This window comes from Lepidochelys olivacea, assembly GCF_965140295.1.
Source record: "Lepidochelys olivacea isolate rLepOli2 genome assembly, chromosome: 14".
In the NCBI taxonomy this organism is placed as follows: domain Eukaryota; kingdom Metazoa; phylum Chordata; order Testudines; family Cheloniidae; genus Lepidochelys; species Lepidochelys olivacea.
The window spans coordinates 17,067,897-17,089,094 of record NC_140424.1 but is presented as its reverse complement, the minus strand read 5'-3'; the positions used below and the strand labels follow the sequence as shown (position 1 = coordinate 17,089,094).

At 39.8% G+C, this 21,198-nt stretch overlaps 1 protein-coding gene across 3 annotated transcripts in view; it reads right to left on the bottom strand.

Moving 5' to 3' along the window:
* The window catches only part of MFSD11 (major facilitator superfamily domain containing 11), a 36,703-nt gene that overhangs the window by 8,664 nt on the left and 6,841 nt on the right, over nucleotides 1-21,198 (bottom strand). For 2 of the 3 annotated variants that reach the window (XM_084647075.1, XM_084647073.1), the window contains exons 2-12: nucleotides 19,892-20,062; nucleotides 17,792-17,847; nucleotides 16,799-16,906; nucleotides 16,247-16,326; nucleotides 16,040-16,136; nucleotides 15,527-15,585; nucleotides 11,062-11,206; nucleotides 9,623-9,663; nucleotides 8,400-8,465; nucleotides 2,312-2,437; nucleotides 494-668 (exon numbers count right to left, since the gene is read on the bottom strand). In XM_084647075.1, coding sequence (XP_084503201.1) covers nucleotides 494-668; nucleotides 2,312-2,437; nucleotides 8,400-8,465; nucleotides 9,623-9,663; nucleotides 11,062-11,206; nucleotides 15,527-15,585; nucleotides 16,040-16,136; nucleotides 16,247-16,326; nucleotides 16,799-16,906; nucleotides 17,792-17,847; nucleotides 19,892-20,062 — 1,124 coding nt within the window. Of the gene's footprint in view, nucleotides 1-493; nucleotides 669-2,311; nucleotides 2,438-8,399; nucleotides 8,466-9,622; nucleotides 9,664-11,061; nucleotides 11,207-15,526; nucleotides 15,586-16,039; nucleotides 16,137-16,246; nucleotides 16,327-16,798; nucleotides 16,907-17,791; nucleotides 17,848-19,891; nucleotides 20,063-20,423; nucleotides 20,493-21,198 lie in introns of those variants that run through there. The other variant, XM_084647074.1, reaches the window with a different exon arrangement.

Sequence of the window (21,198 nt, the reverse complement as noted above, 5' to 3'; positions counted from 1 at the left end):
TGAATTGCTATAACATCTGAAGCTACTGAGAATGGAGAACTGTGGATGGAAACGTTCTCTAGGATCTTGATCACTAGTCAATGAAAAGAGCTTGAAGCTGTCTTTCCAACAGAAGAACAAGCTGCTTCTTTCCAAGGTTGTTAAAAAGAGGACAGCGATAAACTCTTTTCCACATCCAGCCAGGATAGGACAAGAAGTAATCTGCTTAATCTGCAGCAAGGAAGATTTAAATTAGGTATCAGGAAAAACTTTCTTTTTACTGTATAAGGATAGTCAACCTCTGGAACAGGTTACCAAGGGAGGTTGTGTAATCCTTGTCACTGGAGGTTTTTAAAAACAGGGAAGACTAACACCTGTCAGGGATGGTCATGGTATATTTAATCCTGCCTCAGTGCAGGAGGATGGACTAGAAGACCTCTTAAGGCCCATACCACAGCCTTACATTTCTATGCTTTCAAATTACGCTGATCAAGAGAAACAGAACACTTTGTACCTTGGATTCATATAAGCACTATTATCTGTTCCTTTGAAGGAAGCAATGGGGGCATCATTTGGTATGTTGTAAAAAATTAAATAAAAGGCTAAAAAATGGACCACAATGCCAAGCATCACAACTGGGTTCCTGCCAAAGCGATTATCTTTGTTCACTAAGCCAAAGAATCCTCCACCTATAGGAGGGGAAAAGAATACATAATTATTAGGATTAATGACAAAAAGAAAGAAACATGTTTAAAAAGTTTCCATTTAATTGTATATGTACAGTGTAAAGAAAGAATCCAAACTTCAGATATGGCAGCACATGTTGAAAATGTACATTAGAAATTTATCTATGATAGACCCTGAAGGAGGGACTGGCAGAGCTGAGATCAACCAAATGGTACCTTGGTTCCACGGGGGGAGGGATGCAACTTGACAGGTAACAGAGGTGAGTTCTCTGGGCTGTCAGAGCCATCAGTGAAAGGTGGGCAGGAGCTTTGTGGAACAGTACTGAAAGGGCTAATTGTATTGTTGCAGCTGCTCTGCCAGTACTTACTATCTTCAGAGGGATTGCAATGGTGAAGGACAGTAGGTCTCAAACTGTGAGTCAGGACCCCAATGTGGGTTGTGACACCATTTTAATGGGGTCGCCAGGGTTGGCATTAGACTTGCTGAGCCAGAGCCTGAGCTCTACTGCCCAGGGCCACAGCCCAAGACCTGAGCTGTGGGTGGTGGGGCTCAGGTTACAGCGCCCTGACCTGGGGCTGAAAGCCTTGGGCTTTGGCTTTGGTCCCCCTGCATGGGGTCATGCAGTAATTTTTGTTATCGGAAGGGGGTTGCAGTGCAATGAAGTTTGAGAACCCTTGCTGGAGGGTAATAGTGGTGGATGATACTGTGCTTAGCCTCATTCAGAGCAAGTGCAATTACAACCATGTTGTGAATGCCTGTGTGGATTCAGGGTGTTTCACAAGTTGGGGGATTTCAATGGTGTTAGCTACACCAAAATGCTCTAGTGTAAGCAAAGGGTAGGAGATTTTGATTTAGTCAACTGAGATTTGTATTCAGTCATTTTAATTGAGTACTAAGTTTACCTTTGATATATGTTTAGTCTTTCACCTCTAAGCATACAACCTTAGCTTATTATAAAAAAGAAGGTTTAGACTTAGCAATACAAAAATCGGTTCCAGAGTAGCAGCTGTTAGTCTGTATTTGCAAAAAGAAAAGGAGTACTTGTGGCACCTTAGAGACTAACAAATGTATTTGAGCATAAGCTTTCGTGAGCTACAGCATTCGATGAAGTGAGCTGTAGCTCACGAAAGCTTATGCTCAAATACATTTGTTAGTCTCTAAGGTGCCACAAGTCCTCCTTTTCTTTTTGCCAATACAAAAATGTAAATCAGATGCAGCTAACCATAAAAGCATGATGTACAAATGCTAAAAATTGCCTATTAACACTATAGACTGGATTCACTATTGTTGTCGTCTTACATAGTCATTTATACCAATGCAAAGTGGGTGGAAAATGCTAAGACTCTTATCTGGTAATATTCCACATCCTTCTCTGCATTCAGTTTGTACTAGTGTAAATGATTACATAAGATGCAGCACAATAATGAATCACAGAATCATAGGGTTAGAAGGGACCGCAACGGTCATCTAGTCTAACCCCGCCAAGTATTGTAGCAGATCTTAGTTGTACTTTACTTCTTGCATATGCAACTTTTGCTGCAAGTCTGACATGTGTAGTGCACTGTACATTTGTGTAGAAACAACCTTTTCAATAATCTCAACAACTTCATTTTTTAAACTTAAACTTTAATTTCTTTAGACTCACCTAAAATTTCTCCAACGCCAATAAAAATACCAGAGAGTCCAATAAGACTTTTCTCTTCAGTGCCAAATCTATTCACAGCACCAATACAGGTTCCATATACTCCAGAAAAGAATGTTAATTCCAGACCTTTAAGGAAAGGCAGACAAAAGTTGACAGCTGTAGTATTATGCATTATTTCAGACACCATTATGCAAAAGTTCCTTTTGTCTAACCATTGTCTCTCACAAATACATGGTTAAAAGACGAAGATTGTAGATGCAATCACATTAGTTTAGGAGTATTCCAAGACATATAATTATATGACTTTCATAAGTCAGAATACATAAACTATTTTAGAAAAACCCACACACCATGACATGTGAAGTTAGTGTCATATCTGCACCTGGGGTGAAATTCTGGCTCCATTGAAGTCAATGGAAGAAGTTACATTGACTTCAATGGGAGTAAGATTTTACCATGGGTCTTTGACCTCCCACCACTTAATAAATGTATGACAATATAACCACACACCTATTCTGTATCACTACTTTCAGATATTGTGGAACAATATATAACTGGAAGTTGGTTATAAGATTATACAATGGGGATGTCAAACCTATAGCCCCAGTGACACACCTAGAATGATCATTTAATATTATATTAAGTAGGCCTGCTGCCAGCAGCAGCCAAAACATTGCTTCAGTCATTTACATACACTTCAAAAAAGCACATTACAAAATTTGGAACCCTGTGAGAACCTTAAGACTTGTAGTGGCTTTCACAGAAACAGGTACTGCAACATGGGCTGCACTAATGCTATGTTTCTGAGGTCACTACAACACAGAAAGACATTGGTCATTTCTGGCTAGATCTCGGCTTGGGCAACTCTTTTCTGACTTGTTAAATTCTGCACAAATATTCACCTATACCATGAAGCATCACTGTTGTGGTGACCATATACCACTTTGTTTATTTTGTGTATTATATCCATTCATAATATTTATCGTATACTCTTCATCTTCAAAGCCCTGGCTGGGATGATTTAACTGGGAATTGGTCCTGCTTTGAGCAGGGGGTTGGACTAGATGACCTTCTGGGGTCCCTTCCAACCCTGATATTCTATGATTCTATGATCTTCAAAGTGCTTTACAAAAAATCCCTAATCCTCATAACACCCCTAACATGAAGTAAGTAACCATTATTATCCCCATTTTACAGAGGGAAAAACTAGCCCAAAAATGCTAAGTGACTTACTCAAGGCCACATATCAGTCAGAAGTAGAGTTAATAATAGAGCTTCTGACTACTAGTCTCATGCTCTAACCACTAGACAAACTGCCCTTGGATTGTTAATACTTTCCTACACAAATTTTGTTCGTTTCATAAACTTTATATATTTCACAGCTAAAAAAAATACCTAAGGTGCTCTATAAATAGCTGTGTTTAATTAATACACTTCCCCTAACGTTCTAATAAGATGTGGTATTTTTCATGCCTTGTCCTAACCTGTGATGTACTGTTATTGCGGAATGTTGACCAGCTGCTGTGTTCCATCCCAGAGGTAGGTCTATTTTAGTGATGAGCAATGTGATCCCTATAGACAATATGTATTTCAGTTTTCAAACTGTTTTGGGAATTCTTGCAGATGAAAAGTGCCACAGAATTATTATAAATATCATTTCAGGGAAACAGTCAAATAATCAAGTCTTTAAAGCCTGACTTCAATGCAGGAAAAAATTCTTCTTTTTTTTGGTCCAGTGATGGCATTTGTGAAAAAGAGCCCTTGTCCAAAGACTTATAAAGGAAATGACAGATTCCAGGTTAAGCTCCTAATATGTACTACTACTTTCAATACACTTATAATTAACTAAAACTTAATAAAAGTAAAACTAAACTCTAAGATAAGACCAATGTTTTGCTTGGTACTTCTCTACCCTGGTACTGTCATTAACATGAGGGAAGGTAACATGGCTGAGTCCCAACTAGGGTGACCACAGAACCATGAGTCATGCAATAAGACTTTTCAATATATAGAGTCCATTTTATAAATGTCAACTCTTCCATAGCAAGTATATTTACAACAGTGCAAAGAGATTTGCTTAAACCAACACAAAGCCAGGCCAAAAATGAACTCTTAAGTAAACCTCTTTGGCCTTTGCTACTGCAGAAAATATAGTACACCATATAAAGATCTAGTAATAGTAGGTGATTTTACATGGCATGTGAGCAGTAAAGCCTCACAAAACTTTGAACAGTTTCAATAACAGACCACAACAATTCAGAATCATTATCTGCTTTTGGAGCTCTTACAATGAATTGTACCAAATCCCTTTACAATACAGATGGTAATGGTGAATTTGAGCCACCAGATGGCAGCAACATATTTCAAGCTAGACTAAGTTTCTGACATGGTTACTTTAAGAGCCCAATGCAGCTTGAATTACACAAAACTCCCATTAAGAACAGGAGTACTTGTGGCACCTTAGAGACTAACAAATTTATTTGAGCATAAGCTTTCGTGGGCTACAGCCCACTTCATCGGATGCATAGAATGGAACATATAGTAAGAAAATATATATATACACACAGAGAACATCAAAAAGTGGAGTAAGAGGCTAATTAATTAAGATGAGCTATTATCAGCAGGAGAAAAAAACTTTTGTAGTGATAATCAAGATGGCCCATTTAGACAGTTGATAAGAAGGTGTGAGGATACTTAACATGGGGAAATAAATTCAATATGTGTAATGACCCAGCCACTCCCAGTCTCTATTCAAACCCAAGTTAATGGTATCTAGTTTGAATATTAATTCAAGTTCAGCAGTTTCTCATTGGAGTCTGTTTTTGAAGCTTTTCTGTTGCAAAATTGCCACCTTTAAGTCTGTTACAGAGTGGCCAGAGAGGTTGAAGTGTTCTCCTACCGGTTTTCGAATGTTATGAGTCCTGATGTCAGATTTGTGTCCATTTATGCTTTTGCGTAGAGAAAAAATTCTACGCAAAAGAATAAATGGACACAAATCTGACATCAGGAATCGTAACATTCAAAAACCGGTAGGAGAACACTTCATCCTCTCTGGCCACTCAGTAACAGACTTAAAGGTAGCAATTTTGCAACAGAAAAGCTTCAAAAACAGACTCCAATGAGAAACTGCTGAGCTTGAATTAATATGTTCCATTCTATTGCATCCGATGAAGTGGGCTGTAGCCCACGAAAGCTTATGCTCAAATAAATTTGTTAGTCTCTAAAGTGCCATAAGTACTCCTGTTCCTTTTGCAGATACAGACTAACATGGCTGCTACTCTTGAAACCTGATAAAACTCCCATTGATTTCTTCTATCAACTCAGCACTTTCTACACTAGGGATTAAGCTGACTTATCTACGTTGCTCAGGGGTGTGGACATGTGTCTAGTCAACTGACCACCAACTGGTCTTAAAACAGGGCACCTGTCCTGGCCCCTAGAGGAAGGTGGTCACCAGATGAAAGCTCAACTGTCTGAGAACATGAGAGACAAAGCTCAGAGAATCAGAGACTAGAAGTATATAAAGAGAGAGAGTGAGCAAAAAGTTGCTTGGATAGAGCTATAGGAGACCTGGTAGAGAGAGCTGAGTTCTGCAGAGAGCTGGAACAGAATTGTTGGTGAGACCTGACCTAACTGGGAGCCTCTGATGAGCAGAAGGCTTGGCCAGTGACCCCTATCCAGCCTGGTGAGAAGAAGCTGGGCCTCGAAGCAAGAGGTTGGGCTCTCAGCATGGGTAGGACTTAGGCAGGGAGTCCTGAGGTGTGGAACATAGTGAGGAGCTCTCTTGTGGGCAACCTGACTTGAGGACTGTGGTAAAGTTCATGAGACTGGGCACTCAGATGGACGGCCTGGAGAGTAGAGCAAAAAGGAAATGGGAACACCGTGCCACATTGACTCTCAGGTGGGTGATCTGGAGGCACTGTCCCTGAAGAGAGGACTGGAAAAATTGTTGTATCTTAGTATTTTTACTGTGAGTTTGTCAAGAACAGTTTTGTTGCAAGGGCTTTAGGGGAATTACTGCACTGGTATATATGAACAAATTATGCCCAGAGGCAGGTTTTGTATCAAACACTAAAGGTATATCTGCACTACGGAGACTATACTGGCATGGGTATGCCAGCATAGCCCTGTAGTGTAGATCCAGCCTTCAACAACAGTTTGGGTTTTCCTGTCAGCATAGGAATACCACTTCCCTGAATAAAGTTGGCTATGTCAATGGAAGCCCTCTTCCATCGACATAGCTGTGACTATATTTTGTCAGCATAACTAAGTCAGTAAGGGATGTAGTTTTTTCACACCTGTGACTGACACAGGCATGCAGCTATAACTTTACAGTGTAGACCAAGCCTGAGAGTCTGTCATGGGCAAACAAACAGGAAACTGAGGCAGGTGCAAGGAGAAAGTGGTGTCTCCCAGGGATCTGTACTTGGACCAGTATTATTCAACATATTCATAAATGATCTGGAAAAAGGCATAAACAGTGAGGTGGCAAAATTTGCAGATGATATCAAACTACTCAGGACAATTAAGTCCAAAGCAGACTGCGAAAAGCTACCAAAGGGTCTCACAAAACAGTGTGACTTGGCAACAAAATGGCAGATGAAATTCAATGTTCATAAATGCAAAGTAATGCATTGGAAAACATAACCCCAACTATACATATAAAATGATGGGGTGTAAATTAGCTGTAACCAATCAAGAGAGAGATCTTGGCTTCATATGGATAGTTCTCTGAAAACACTCACTCAATGTTCAGTGGCAGTCAAAAAAGTGAACAGAATGTTAAGAATCATTAAGAAAGGGATAGATAATAAGACAGAAAATATCATATTGCCTCTATATAAATCCATGGTACGCCCACATCTTGAAAACTGTGTGCAGATATGTTCGTCCCATCTCAAAAAAGATATATTGGAATTGGAAAAGGTTCAGAAAAGGACAACAAAAATGACTAGGGGTATGAAACAGCTTCCGTATGAGGAGAAATGAATAAGACCGGGACTTTTCAGCTTGGAAAAGAGACAACTAAGGGGGGATATGATAGAGGTCTATAAAACCATGACTGCTGTAGAGAAAGTAAATAAGGAAGTGTTATTCACTCCTTCTCATAACACAAGAACTAGGGGTCACCAAATGAAATAGGCAGCAGGTTAAAACAAACAAAAGGAAGTATTTCTTCACACAATGCACAGTTAACCTGTGGAACTCTTTGTCAGAGAACGTTCTGAAGGCCAAGACTATAACAGGGTTCAAAAAATTAAATAAATTCATGGAGGACAGGTCCATCAATGGCTGATGGGCAGGCATGGTGCCCCTAGCCTCTGTTTGCCAGAAGCTGGGAATGGGCAACAGGGGATGGATCACTTGATGATTACCTGCTCTGTTCATTCCCTGTGGGGCACTTGGCATTGGCCACTGTCAGAAGACAGGATACTGGGCTAGATGGACCTTGTCCTTTGGTCTGACCCAGTATGGCCATTCTTATGTTTTTATTGTGTAGAGACCTGCCTTAGGAGGGCACTCCACGTGGAGGCTGCCCTACTACAGAGTCAAATCAGTGATTGCAATGTAGGAAGTCTTTGCAACATTTTCCTAATGCACACATGGTTTTAGGACAAGGGCTCTTACAAAAGTCTCCTACACTTCATTGCAAGTCTGATGGAGCTGATATTAAAGACCTCATCTACAAAAATGAGTTTAATTACCATTATTAGACTTTACTGCAGTTTAATTGTGTTCTAACATGATTTAATCTGGCCAGTATGAACAAGGACAAACTGTGTAATAAAGCAGACTCATAAACCATGCCCTAGCCAAGATATAAATTGGCTGACCTTAAACTGGGTTTAACAACTCTTATTAAATCCCATAATTTTGGCAGGGTTGGGTACAAAAAAATTAATCTATAGAAGAGCATTTTTCAGAAACAGAGTACAAAAATACTACAAAATGGTAATAAACTCCAATACATTAAAGTAATATATACTGGGATACAGGAATATGATCCTGATTGAGGGGTACTCATTTAGTGTCCCATAAAATGCCCTGGCACTAGCAAATGATTGTGTCCTTTTGCCTGTTTCATTACCTGTATAAGCTGTTGTAACACTAAGGAGCAAAATCTCTTTGGTGAAGTACAGTTTAATAGATCTCTCTGCAAAGAAAAAATATAAATGAATAAAATTCACTGACATTAAGGGTGCATTTATTTTCTTTTGCTGTTTACCAAAGGCACAAATATGTTAAAGCGATGCAAATCATGTACTGATTTTTTCTCTCTTTGATTAAATAAGGCTGCTACAAAGGGGGCCTTTAACTTAAAAGGCCAATCTGAAAGGGTTTTATTGTGGGGGGGCAGGGTAGAGAGGGAAATCAACCAAATACATTTTCCAGTGACTAAAGGCTGAGTGGTTTTATGTACTGTACTCTTGTAATCTCAATTCAGAATATTTTTATTTTACAGTAATTGAGTTTTTCTAAATGTGTTTGGGCCAAATTCTGCCTTCAGATATCAACAGTTAAGTGCCACTACTTACAAGCTCCAGTGGGAGCTGCACACATGTATCCGAATGAAGAATTTTTATTTTTTAAATTGTTGAACTTTATTGTAAATGTTGATGTAAATTCATACAAAAGGTAACTTATACTTCATCTTGCTCTTTCTTTAATGGGAAACATTTTTACTTTCATAGAGTGGCTTTTCCTTTTTTCCTCCCCTCATCCCCATGATCTCTCCCTCTCACATCCTGTCCTCCCTTTCTAGTGTTAACCCTCTTTTTCACCTCCCTAGACTTGTTTCACTTCTGTCCTGAGACTGTCAAATATCCTTTGCTTCCCTCTCAACTCAGTAACTCGCACAATTGTTCAACAGTCCTCTTTAATCTCCACAGAATGAGATCTTTGCTCTTTCCACTGAGCCTTGAACCAGGAGGTGCCTAGAGCCTTCAAAACACAAATGCAGCCTACTCTTTGCCTCAGTGTCATATCACTTTAAAGCAGGCACCACCACTGAAGACTCTAAAGATCCTGGACTGATCTGGGATATGAAGGATCTGGGCTACATGATACATTGGCTGAATGAAGAACAGAGGAGGGAACTGTGAGGGTTGTTTAGCTGAGTGATAAACAAAGAAGATTAAGTGTCTCAGGATTAAGGAAGGGGAGACTGCAGGTCTATTGCCCTGCATTATTAAAGCCAAATTTCTGTTTAAAATTATTTATATATGGTTGTGTACAAATAGGATCATTTGACAGTTCATAGATCTGTTGTAATATTTTTGAGAAATGGTTCTAAAGTGCAATAATACTTACTAAATGCATCCACTGCCCTCGTCGCTTTGCTTTGGATAGACCTGTGTAAATATTTTCTTAAGATCAGAAAGATGAACCAGAGATAACCATGCTTTTACCATTATGATGGAAAATAGACAAATTCATATTTTTGTTTTCTGTACATTTTCCTGCCCATAATTAGCAATTTCAACACACTATGTTTAATAAAACATTTTTGTGAAATAATCCTCTAGTTGAAAAAGATATCTACCTTTAGTGGGGGTGTATGTCATTCACAGAGTATCCTCTTTTATAGCACTATGTCTCTGGGCTTTGTCTGTATCAGACTTGTTCTCTCCACTACATGTGCTCTCGTCTTTCTAATCATCCTACAGCTGGCTAATAAAATAACTGTATCTGCAAATACTGTTTCAGAGAGACTTTAGTGCTTATAGCTATGCATTTCTAATGTGCACATCAGCATGATACCTAGGTCATTTATGTGTGATCTGCAGCTAAATAATAACTGATAGCTGAACAGATCTCTACATGTTATTAAATCTTTCCAAACAACCCTTGCCTACCACTGTGGCATGATATTTTTTTAAAACTGTTGGCCAGATAATCAGCCTCCATTGCTACTGATACGACAGGCCTTGTTGAGCGGATGCTTTTGAAAATCCAGACCCATACACAAAGCACCTGCCAAAAAGACAAAGTAGTAAGAATTCTAAGCCCTATCTCCACCAGCAAACCAAAATTACAAACCACTTAGCTTCAAATAACTAATAAAGGACAATGGAAGAATTGTTTAAGGTAAGGGGTGTGGATAAAAGGGTTTAGAAACCTACAAAGCTCTTAGAACTACAAAGGCACTTGACTACCAGATACAAATTCTGATAAGAGTGAATCAAGCTTCCTATAATTCTCGGAGAGGCTCTGAAGGTTCTTTCTGTGCTGCTCAATAAGGAAGTCAGCCCTCTCTTGCAGAATTATTGCAGAGACACAAATTGAGAATGTGCTTTTAGAAGGGAAGTAAACAGTCTCATCCCAATCTGACCCCCGGTCTTTTTTTACCTTCATAAACCCCACTCTGTTCTGCTTCTATCCCCAAATCACTTCCATGGTTAGAGACCAATAGTTACTGTTTGGAGATAAGGGCAAGGAAAAATATGAAAGAACATACATACGCTTAATAGTGAGAGGAGGGAGATAAATGAAGTCTCCCCAAAGACCCTTACTCACCAATGAAAAAACACTATTTGTTATGCCCTATCCCATGCTCAAGTGTACCGCCTATGAGGAGAACAAGTAAGGATTGCATCAACTAGGTAATAGCTCCAGGGACTCTCCTATACTTTATTCAAATTCTAGATGCTTTTGGTTCAGAGGGAGAAGCAAATAAGGAGTTTTCCATTATGCACTAGGTACACACGTGCTTGGCTGGGTGGTAATGTGTTATTGCCATAAGCACTTACGAGTTGTCTACAGTGCTTTCATCAGTGGAGGAGACTTCCTCCTCCAGTGTGTTTGACTCCTCTGATTTCCTAATCAGAAAGAACAGAAATGTGCCCACGAGACTGAAGACAGTTAGAGCAATGAAGACAGTCCTGCGATCACTCTCTGTGGAAAATCAAAAAGGTGTCACACACAGGTCTGCATAAAACAATTCAAGTCTAGTAAACTATCTCCACAAATAATGGTGCAGATAGCTAAGAAGTTCCCATGCTAAAGCAAGGTACAGTTTATAAAGAGGTGTATATAATACATATTAATTTCAGTGGTGTTGTCTGACTTACTACCCGTGTGGCAAAGTGTCCCGCATGTTTGGCAAGTTCCTTTGTCATTGCTGATATGCCAATGGAATACTGGCTGATCAAAGAATATCACCACCACTTTTGGCTGTGGCTAAGTGGGGGTAAATAAAAGGGAAGAGAAAGTGCAGAGGCTGTTCAATAACAGTATCCATTATTGCTTGCAGGGCAGAGGCTACATCATCTTCCCTACACTGATTAGAAAAAACTGCCTTCCTCTCCAGCCCCAGGAACTAATGTTACATCATGTGATACTATAAACTGGTAGAGCTATACATTTCAAAAGCTATAGGCTCATGAAACCTCACAATTTGACAGAAGATAACAGTGAGCATCTGGAGGAAAGGTACCTGATGTTCCATGCACCAGTCCCTCTACACTAACCAACTTGCTTGGCACAGTAAACTCTTTTGTGCAGAGGCTTCCCCTATTCATCAGGCAGAAAAATTGCTGAGAAGCAGCTAATCATGAGTTGTCCTGAGACAAACTAACCTTTGGGCTCCCACTTCTCAACCCTAAAGATACTGCCTACACACTCATACTTATTTCTCCAATGGCTTAAAGGTGAACCGAATTTTTTTAAAATACATTTTTAAAAAAAACCTGTGTAAGATTCCAAATCAATAACAATCTGTCTGTGTGTGTGTAGTTTTAAAAATAGTATTTTATGTGCATGTGTAAACAGCTCTTGTGGGAACCTGAAATAAAGTGTGGCAAGGAGGGACTGATGTTCAAATGTAGGAACATTCACCTTCTAATGAAATGGAAGGAGACTCCTAAATTATTTCAACATGCTTCAAGGGACTTTAATTCACTTAAAGTTAAAGGAAAACTTCAGTGTGAGTTCTGCTAAATGCTGTAATCCGAGGTGATTAGCAGGAGCAATATAAATTAGGACTCATAGAATTTCAGATTCCACAGATTTATGTTTTTGGCAGAATTTAAGCTTTCATTTTAATTCTTGGATGTTTGAATTTTTTATTTTTATATGTAGGCTGTGCTACTCAGTCTGCAAAGAGCCTGAATCAATAGTACAGTAACAGAGCTGAGAACTGCTCTTTTCAGCACAAGAGGATGCTAACTGCGAAGTTTGAAATGATCATTTAAAAGTCAACATTTCAAATTGTCTTTAGCAGAAACATCCTCCTAAAATGTTTATCAAATGAGGTTGAAAATTCCATTTATTTGGAAGGATGTCCTACAGGGAAAAGGTTTCATGTTTTAAAGATGTGAATAGTTGAACGGTCTATCAGATATCTGAGTTCTTTTTTAGTACATAATATAGGAAACCCTCCTCCTCACATACACCTTACAGCAGGATCATCAACTCCATTTCATATTACAATTCGTTTTTTTTTCTGGGTTTTCTGACTGATTATATTAAAACACAAGCTTTGTCACAGTTTCCATATAAATCAGTTGGCTTCTTAGGGCATGGCTACATTTGCAGTTGAAGAGCGCTGGGAGTTAAACCAGCCTTCGGAGACCGCAGCAGGGAAAACGCTGTCGAGTGTTTACACTCTCAGCTGGAAGCGCACTGGCGTGGCCACATTAGCAGCTTTTGCAATGCCACAAAGAGCAGTGCATTGTGATAGTTATCCCAGCGTGCAAGTGGCTGCAACATGCTTTTCAAATGCAGGGAGTGGATGGAGTGTGACAGAGAGTGTTTTGTGTGTATGTGGAGGGAGAGAGAGTGGATTTTTGGGGGGTTGAGAGCGTGTCAGCATGCTGTCTTGTAAATTCAGACAGCAGCAGACCTCCCTCCCCCCCCACCCCGCCCCGCCTCTCTCTAACTCACTCAAAACAAGCAGCATTCCTCAGTAATGGTTCCTTTGTCCCGGAGCAGATAAGCAGCCAGCTGTCAGAAACCAAGCTTTGAAAGGGCATATCCGCATTCCTACAGCGAGTTCAAAACAATGACAAGAGTGGCCACTTGAATTAAGGGGATTATGGGACGTTTCCAGAGGTCAACAGAGCGCAGTAATGCAACACCTCGTTCACACTGGTGCCGCAGCGCTCCACCGGGGGCGCAGCAAACGTTATTCCACTCGCCAAGGTGGAGTACCAGCAGCGCTGTAGCCGCGGAGTCAGAGCGCTCTACATGCCTTGCCAGTGTGGACGGGTAGTGACCTAGTGCGCCTGGGGCTCCTTTATTGCGCTGTAACTCACAAGTGTAGCCAAGCCCTGAGTTGACAACCACTACCGATATATATCAGTCCCTGCCTCCACCTTTTCAGAGCAACTCAGGTCCCAGATGTTCTGTATGGAGCCCTACAGCTTTGTCCACCTGTCACTTTCTCCACTGAATATGAGTGCACTTTGCTCCAAGTTCTACTCTGATAGATTTGGAAGGCTCCAGCCACAATATTAATTATAATTCAAACAGGAAATTAACCTTGATTATCTGTATCAAGACAGGGACACTCAGGGTTTGTCTGCACCAGGATATTATTTTGGAAAAGGGAGGATGTGAATTTAAAGTGTAATAGCTATTCCAGAACAGCTCCCCATGTAGACATTCTTATTTCAGAATAAGAGTCTTCACATGGGAAGCTATTATGGAATTCTGCAATAAACTATTGTGATGAAGTGCGACTGTTCTTAATGTTTCCTCTGAATAGTGTGCGGGTGCCTCAGTTTCCCCTATGCAGTTCTTAAGTATCTAGGTGGTGGGATAAGGGTGTATGATCGTTGCAGAGCCCTAGAGGGCAGGTGTGTGCAGGGGTCTGGACATAGAGAATGGCCAACACCCTGTTTCCTGGCAACAGATGGCCGGGCCCTTCCCCCCTGCAAGGTGAGAGCTAAAGGGTTGGAGAACAAAGGAATCCGGTGGCCTCCTGGCCCAGGAAAGGGACAAAGCCCAGAGGAGGAGGGGCTGGAGAGAGTCAGTTGGGGCTGGTTGGGGACATGGAGTGAAGTGCAGACATGGTTGTCTGGCTCACTGTCCCCCAAAATGGAGCCAGCTGAGGGGATCCTGTTCTCTGCACCTACAAGCTCTGTGTTAGACCATGTTCCTGTCTTCTAATAAACCTCTGTTTTACTGGCTCGCTGAGAGTTATGTCTTATTGCGGAGTTGGGGTGCAGGACCCTCTGGCTTCCCCAGGACCCCGCCTGGGCGGACTCGCTGTGGGAAGCGCAAGGAGGGGCAGAGAGGATGCTGAATGCTCCAAGGTCAGACCCAGGAAGATGGAAGCTGTGTGAGCTGTGTGCCCTGCAGACAGTCTGCTCACAGAAAGGAGACTTCCCCAGAGTCCTGACTGGCTTCGTAGGGAGCAGTTCCAGAGCATTGCCCGGGGACTCTGTGACAACTATTCTGATCAATTTCCCTCTGTACACAAGTCCTGAAAGAAGGCAAAGGGAACAGCAGCCAGGAACACTGGAGATATTCACAGCTCTTGTATTACATGGCTTTACATACTAAGGTTATGTCTATACTACGCAGCTTTTTGCGACACGGCTATGGCGCAACAGTCGTGCTGCTAAAAGGTGCACAGTGTAGCCGCTGTTTGTCGGCAGGAGAGCGCTCTCCCACCAACAAATAACTTCCAGCCCCAATGAGCGGCATTAGTGTTGTTGGCAGGAGAGCACTCCTGACTACAAAGCGCTGTTCACACCAGCCTGTGTCGTCGACAAAACTTTTTTCTTTCGGGGGGGGAGGGTGTTTTTAACACCTCTGAACAACAAACGTTTTGTCTTTCAATTGCTAGTGTAGACAAAGCCTAAAACTAAAATACTCCCCAGAAAACAAACACAAATTTTACCTGCTGTTCCCTATGTTTCTAGCTGTCACAACTATGGCTATGTCTACACTAGCACTTTTGTCAGTCGGGATGTGCAAAAAACACCCCGACAAAAGTTTCACAGACAAAAACACCAGTGTGCATCTCCCGCCAACACAGCTATCGCCACTTGGGTTGGGGGTGGCTTAATTATGCCGGTGGGGGAGCTCTCTCCCGCCAGCATAGAGGGACTACACAGGAGACCTTACAGCGGCACAGTGCAGCTGTGCCGCTGTAAGGTCCGTAATGTAGACATAGGCTATGGCTGCTTCCTACTTCATTGTTTTATCCATTTTTTCATACATTATGATACATCAAAGTATTCTACACACAAAGCAAGTAATACAAACCTGATATATGAATTTTCCCACGCCAAGCAAAGTATATATAAAGATTTCCAAAAAACAAGCTGCAAACAAAAGAGGGATAACACAGGAATATAGTATTTATTATGGTAACAAATTATATATAAAAGAATATGGTGTAAATGTTAAAGAGAGAGAGGGTGCCTGTCCTCACACTGTCCAAGTCAAACTGCTAGCCCCATAGAAATGTAAAACAAAATTGAGGATTCACCTTCATAAGGCCAGCTCTACATTTCAAAGGGATCCAAGATATCAGAAATGACATTAACTTTAGTCCATCAGGAGGAAAGACCTGCAGTATATAACTCCTATTTACCATTAAGCAATGCTCAGTATCAGCAACAATTGTCACCTCCAGCTTTTCCTTTCGTTTCATAGTCTGCGGAGCATCACTCTGAAGTATTGGAGACAAAAGTCTCCCTTGCTCTCTCATTGAACAACAACAGCAAGTACAGGGTGCATGTAACCACAGGGAAAGACTTAATAAAGGAAAGTTACCTGGACTGTAAAAGTGCCCAGAAAATTCCACTGTTTCTCCCAATAGTGTTTTCATCTGAATTTATTGTCAGGCAATTTCCCTGTGCAGTCCAAAGTACTGAAATTCAAGCAAAAAAGTTGCTGAGAAAGGAGGAAAAATAGTTTCGAGAGAGAGAGACAAATGTAGTGAAGAAGTACAAGCAGATACACACTAAGTGCAATACTTACCAGCAGCTGCTATCCCAATGAAAACAGAAGCAGTGTAGAAGGACCATGTGAAAGGCTGGATAAAAACCGCAATGTATATGCTAAAATATAACAATGTATTATATTCAAATTGAATGTGCGCAATGTTATGTGATTATGCTTTTTAACAATCAGATTTGTATCTTAGCTTCCTCCAAATCAAGTACTTATTCCTAAACTCATTTTGAAAAGACTCCAAGTCAATAAGATTTGAAACAAAACAGTTTTTATTATCCTAAACATTTAATGCTATTTTTCTAATACAGTCATTAGACTGAGGCCTGATCTTGGGTCTTTACTACAAGGTCAGCCAGGCCTGCCAAAGCTGTGGAAATAACACGGTCACTGTCTCTGGGGGAGGGAGTGCTCTGAAGTGACATTCCAAGTGACTCAAGAGCAACACTAGTATCACTGCAAGAAGCCAAACCCTGCCTTCCTCAACCAGTACAATTTCATGCATGACATGGTACCTTTTGAAGTAAAGGGAGGAAATACATAAGAAACAGAAACTACAGATTTAAATGAATTACTTACCTGTAAAATAGACCACTAACAAACATGGATAACTGAGGTCCCACTACAGCAACCACTGAAGGTGAAATAAGATTTGATGCAGAGAACACCCCATAAATAATGGCCATGCTACACAAATAAATAATAAAGACAAATAAGCATTTCAAATGAAATTCAAGAGTATTGGATAGTGTAGCCAATTTTATTTATTTAAGGACATTTTTCAAATGATTCAAAACTATTACATCAAACATATCGCTAGCCTATGTAACTGCGTGATCTTATTATTTTAGCCTCTCTTTCCCTTCTATTGTTATTTACCCTTGTTTGTTGCACCTTATCTTAAATTAGATTGTAAACTCTTCAGGGCAGCAACCAAGTCTTCCTAAATGATTGCAGAGTCCCAGCACAACAGGCCCCTGATCATGATTAGGGACTTTGGTTGCTATGGCAAAATAATAAACATTAAAAAACTGCAAAAAGAAAAGGAGTACTTGTGGCACCTTAGAGACTAACAAATTTATTTGAGCATAAGCTTTCGTGAGCTGCAGCTCACTTACTGGTTTCCACAGCTCTGATACCCTGATTTTCCTCCTATCTTTCAGAGTGTTCCCTTCCATGTGACTGTTGAAATCTCTCCTGCAAGCTGATCTGCACAGGCAGACCCTGTACAAAGGTCCACACATGCAGATAAGTTTGTAGGATCAACGCCTTAGTTAGCTGCTTTACTTTTCAATAATTTCAGCACAGACTGCATGACCCAAGATAAAAAGCAAAGTACGGCATTGTTTTTCCCTACACAGAAAAAGTGCAAAACATTAATGTGGTTCATTTAAATAGAAAGATATACATGCAAAATTAAGCTGTGTTTAAGTATGATAACATAATTTTGTTTTTAACGTGTGAGTTCAGCAGAACAATACAATCACGTAAGAGCATGTCCCTATAAGATTTCATTAAGACTAGCTATGCCTCTTAAAGTAACAAAAGGACAAAAATATCACTGTAACTTACCTGGTATAGCCACTGCCATGAAAATTTGTGTTGTTTAAATTCGTGATAACGGTTTGCTGTGTAGAGAAAATTATAAATAATAATACAAAAAGTACATTTTATAGTTTTTTTTTAATCTGAAAACTACAGACAGATTAGCATAAGAGAGCAAAGTTAGAACTGATTGTTAATAACACCCAAGGAACTAAAAGTAGTTTAGAAATGGCCGTTAAACCTTGTATAACCTATGTGAGGAAGTAACTATTACACCCATTGTACAGTTAGGGAAACTGAACTGCAACTTGTTCAGATTTAGTGGCAGAGTCAAGGACTGGACATCAAAATTTTGACTTCCATCCCCCTTTTCTAATTACTCTACACTCCCTTCTCTTTTCAAATGAGCAGTACGCAAGCCTTTGAAAACCACATTTATTAATTACAGCCTAAGGCCCTGAACCTCAGAGGTTTTTAGGCTCCCAACTTCTGTTGATTTCAAGAGAAGTTAGGGCACCTAAATACCTTAGAGGGATCTGAGACTAAGCTCCTTTGTGGATCTAGGCCTTCCTTCCTACACTCTCCCTCTGTCAACTGGTTTTCTGGTATGCTGGTTTGGTCCCGGGGCAACTGCAATTTGAACAATGGAACCTAAGTCCTGATTCATTCACTGCCAGGCAATGGATATTTCTTGCAGACACTTTTATTTATGAGAGACAAGATGGGTGAGGTAGTATCTTTTATTGGACAAGCTCTCTCTCATCAACAGAAGTTGGTCCAATAAAAGATATTACCTCACTTACCTTGTCTCTCTCTCTAAGGCTTTGTCTACACTGGACTTTCGTTGGTAAAATTTTTATTGTTCAGGGGTGTGAAAAAAACAATACCACCCCGAACGACAAAACGTTTACCGACTAAAAAGGGCCGGTGTGAACAGTGCTTTATCGGCAGAAGAGCTCTCCTGTCGACAAAGCTACCGCTGCTCATTGGGGGGTGGAAGTTTTTTGTCAGTGGGAGAGCTCTCTCCTGCCAACAAAGAGCGGCTATGCTGTGCATCTTTTAATGTAATATCCTGGGACTAATATGGCTACAACAAAACTGTATACAGCTTTTATTTATAAAAGTTCACCCCACAAAGATGCTTGGGGTGAAGCTGTCCATTTGAAACAATAACTATTATTTTGTGATTCTATAGTGCCTTTAGATCTCAAAGTATTTAACAGACATTAACAAATTAGGCCTCCCAACACCTCTTTAATGTAAAACAGTATGAGCCCCATTTTTACAGAAATGGAAACTGAGACATGGACATGGTCTGTAGCAATCACAAATTGAACCTCTATTTGCAAACTCTCTGTTCTGTGCTTTAACCACAAGATCAGTCTCCTCCACCATAAATTAATCATACAACATGGTAAAGCAACCTTTATACACCTACAAACAGGGAATTCCTCCTGAAAATAAGAAAAGAGAGTCTCTAAATATGGCAAACATAGGTTTATAATAATAAAAGTAATAAAAGGGCAGTCTGCTTCTAAAGATAAATTGAATTATTTTTATGTCCAATTTGCCTGCAGTAAAGGAGAGAGAGACTGGCAGTAAATTATAAAGTGACTTGGCAGTTCTGTCAGTTGTGACAGTATGACCACTCGCCAGATACTGTATTCATACCCCTTCAATCTCCTGTTTGTCATTACACAGAGAAAATGTGAGATTAAGGAAGATTAATTAACCAGGAGAAATTAGGTGACAAAGTTACAAAAAATAGCATCGTGGTCATGTGTTTCACAGCGAAATTATAAAAAAGCTCAGAAACATGACAAGATCCAGTTTAATTCAATTGCTAGACAGATAATTGCCAGAGCAGATATTATTAAGATGAATGTGTTTAATTAACTTAATTTTTTTCTAAGCAACCATGTATTGTCCCATACCATTATTTCATTGCTATACTCTCTTAAAGAAACAGATTACTTAAGTACCTGTGCAAATACTAAATCAAGAGAAACACAAAAAGATAAAATGTAATGCTATCATGCATCTTAGATCCCTAAACAAAATAACCCTTAAAACTGGGGTGTCAGAAAGAAAGGTGAGGATGTGGAGTGTTTTGATATTTGCACTTACCGCAACATTTCCACACGTTTGAAAGGCAGTAAAGATAAACATAAAAGCAATTCCTAAAATAATTATGTTAAAAAGCTTTTTCAATTTAGGAGACATTTTGTTTTTTCTTAGGAAGTTGTCCTCTTCAGTCTGAAGAAGTTCTATTTTCCTTTTAAAGCTCCCTTTTAAGTTCTGTAAAAAAAAAAAAAAAACCACAAGGAAAAAACCCCTCACAAACAGGTTATTTAAAACTAATTGTTAAGTGTTAAAAAGTACTGTATTCACTGGCAAGTCAAGAGGTCTAGTCTCCACTGTAAAGAAAAGAAAATTAAAAAACCAATAATACTGAAAAAAAACCAAGTCAACGGTTTAGTAGGCGTTGTGAAGATTATTTAGATCCTTTCATATGAAGATATGCAGAGTGCAGTATATTATTTCTTCATGACATCCCTTCCCCCTAGAAGTAGTTTCCGACCTGCTGAGTTAGTAAATCAGCTCACTTCCTTGCCACCATTGCTCTGAATAAGATTTTAGTCAAAAGACATTAAATCACCTGACAAAGGAAAGAAAGGACACTCATACACACAAGCCATGTCCATTAATGCTGAACAGGAAATAAGGAATATTTCACAATCCAGGTCAGCTGACTAATCAGGCTAGAACACCCTCATGCACTCTGGGAAATGCAGTTTCAGCATTTCTCCGACTTAAAAAAAGAGTAAATCTAGAATATTACTTAAAATAACAATAGTATGTTTGTGGTTACTGTAAATAATATTCTGTAACCTTTAGACAATAATACTTTGGGCAAGAAACCAAATCTTTCAGAAAGTCTTTTAAGAAAACTGTCACCTACTGCCTTCAGTCACGCAAAGAGCATTCATAAATGAAGACTGAAAAGCTCAGGACGTCCTTTCAACAATACAGCAGAAAAGAAAGGAAAGGAAACATTTCATTGTCACTGACACACATGCACAGTCTCTCTCGCTGTTTCTGTGTGTCACTCATTCACTCTGAAAAGGAAATGAAATAGCTGCCTCTACCATCATTCAATATTTTTCCTTGAAATCCTTCCAACAAAAAACCTGTTTAATTGCTAATATATTTATGTATTGAGTTTTGTAAAAAAAAATTAAAGTAAGTAATCCTCAAGATCAGAAGATCCCTATTTTAAAAAGTGAGTAAAGCAGAAAAAGAAAGTCAGACATCTCATGTTAACTCTACCCCCACTTCCTGCTATTATTATTTAGCACTTGTATTACAAGAGTACCTAGAGGCGCCAATCAGGATTGTGCTAACTGCTGCACAAACACATACAAAGACATAGG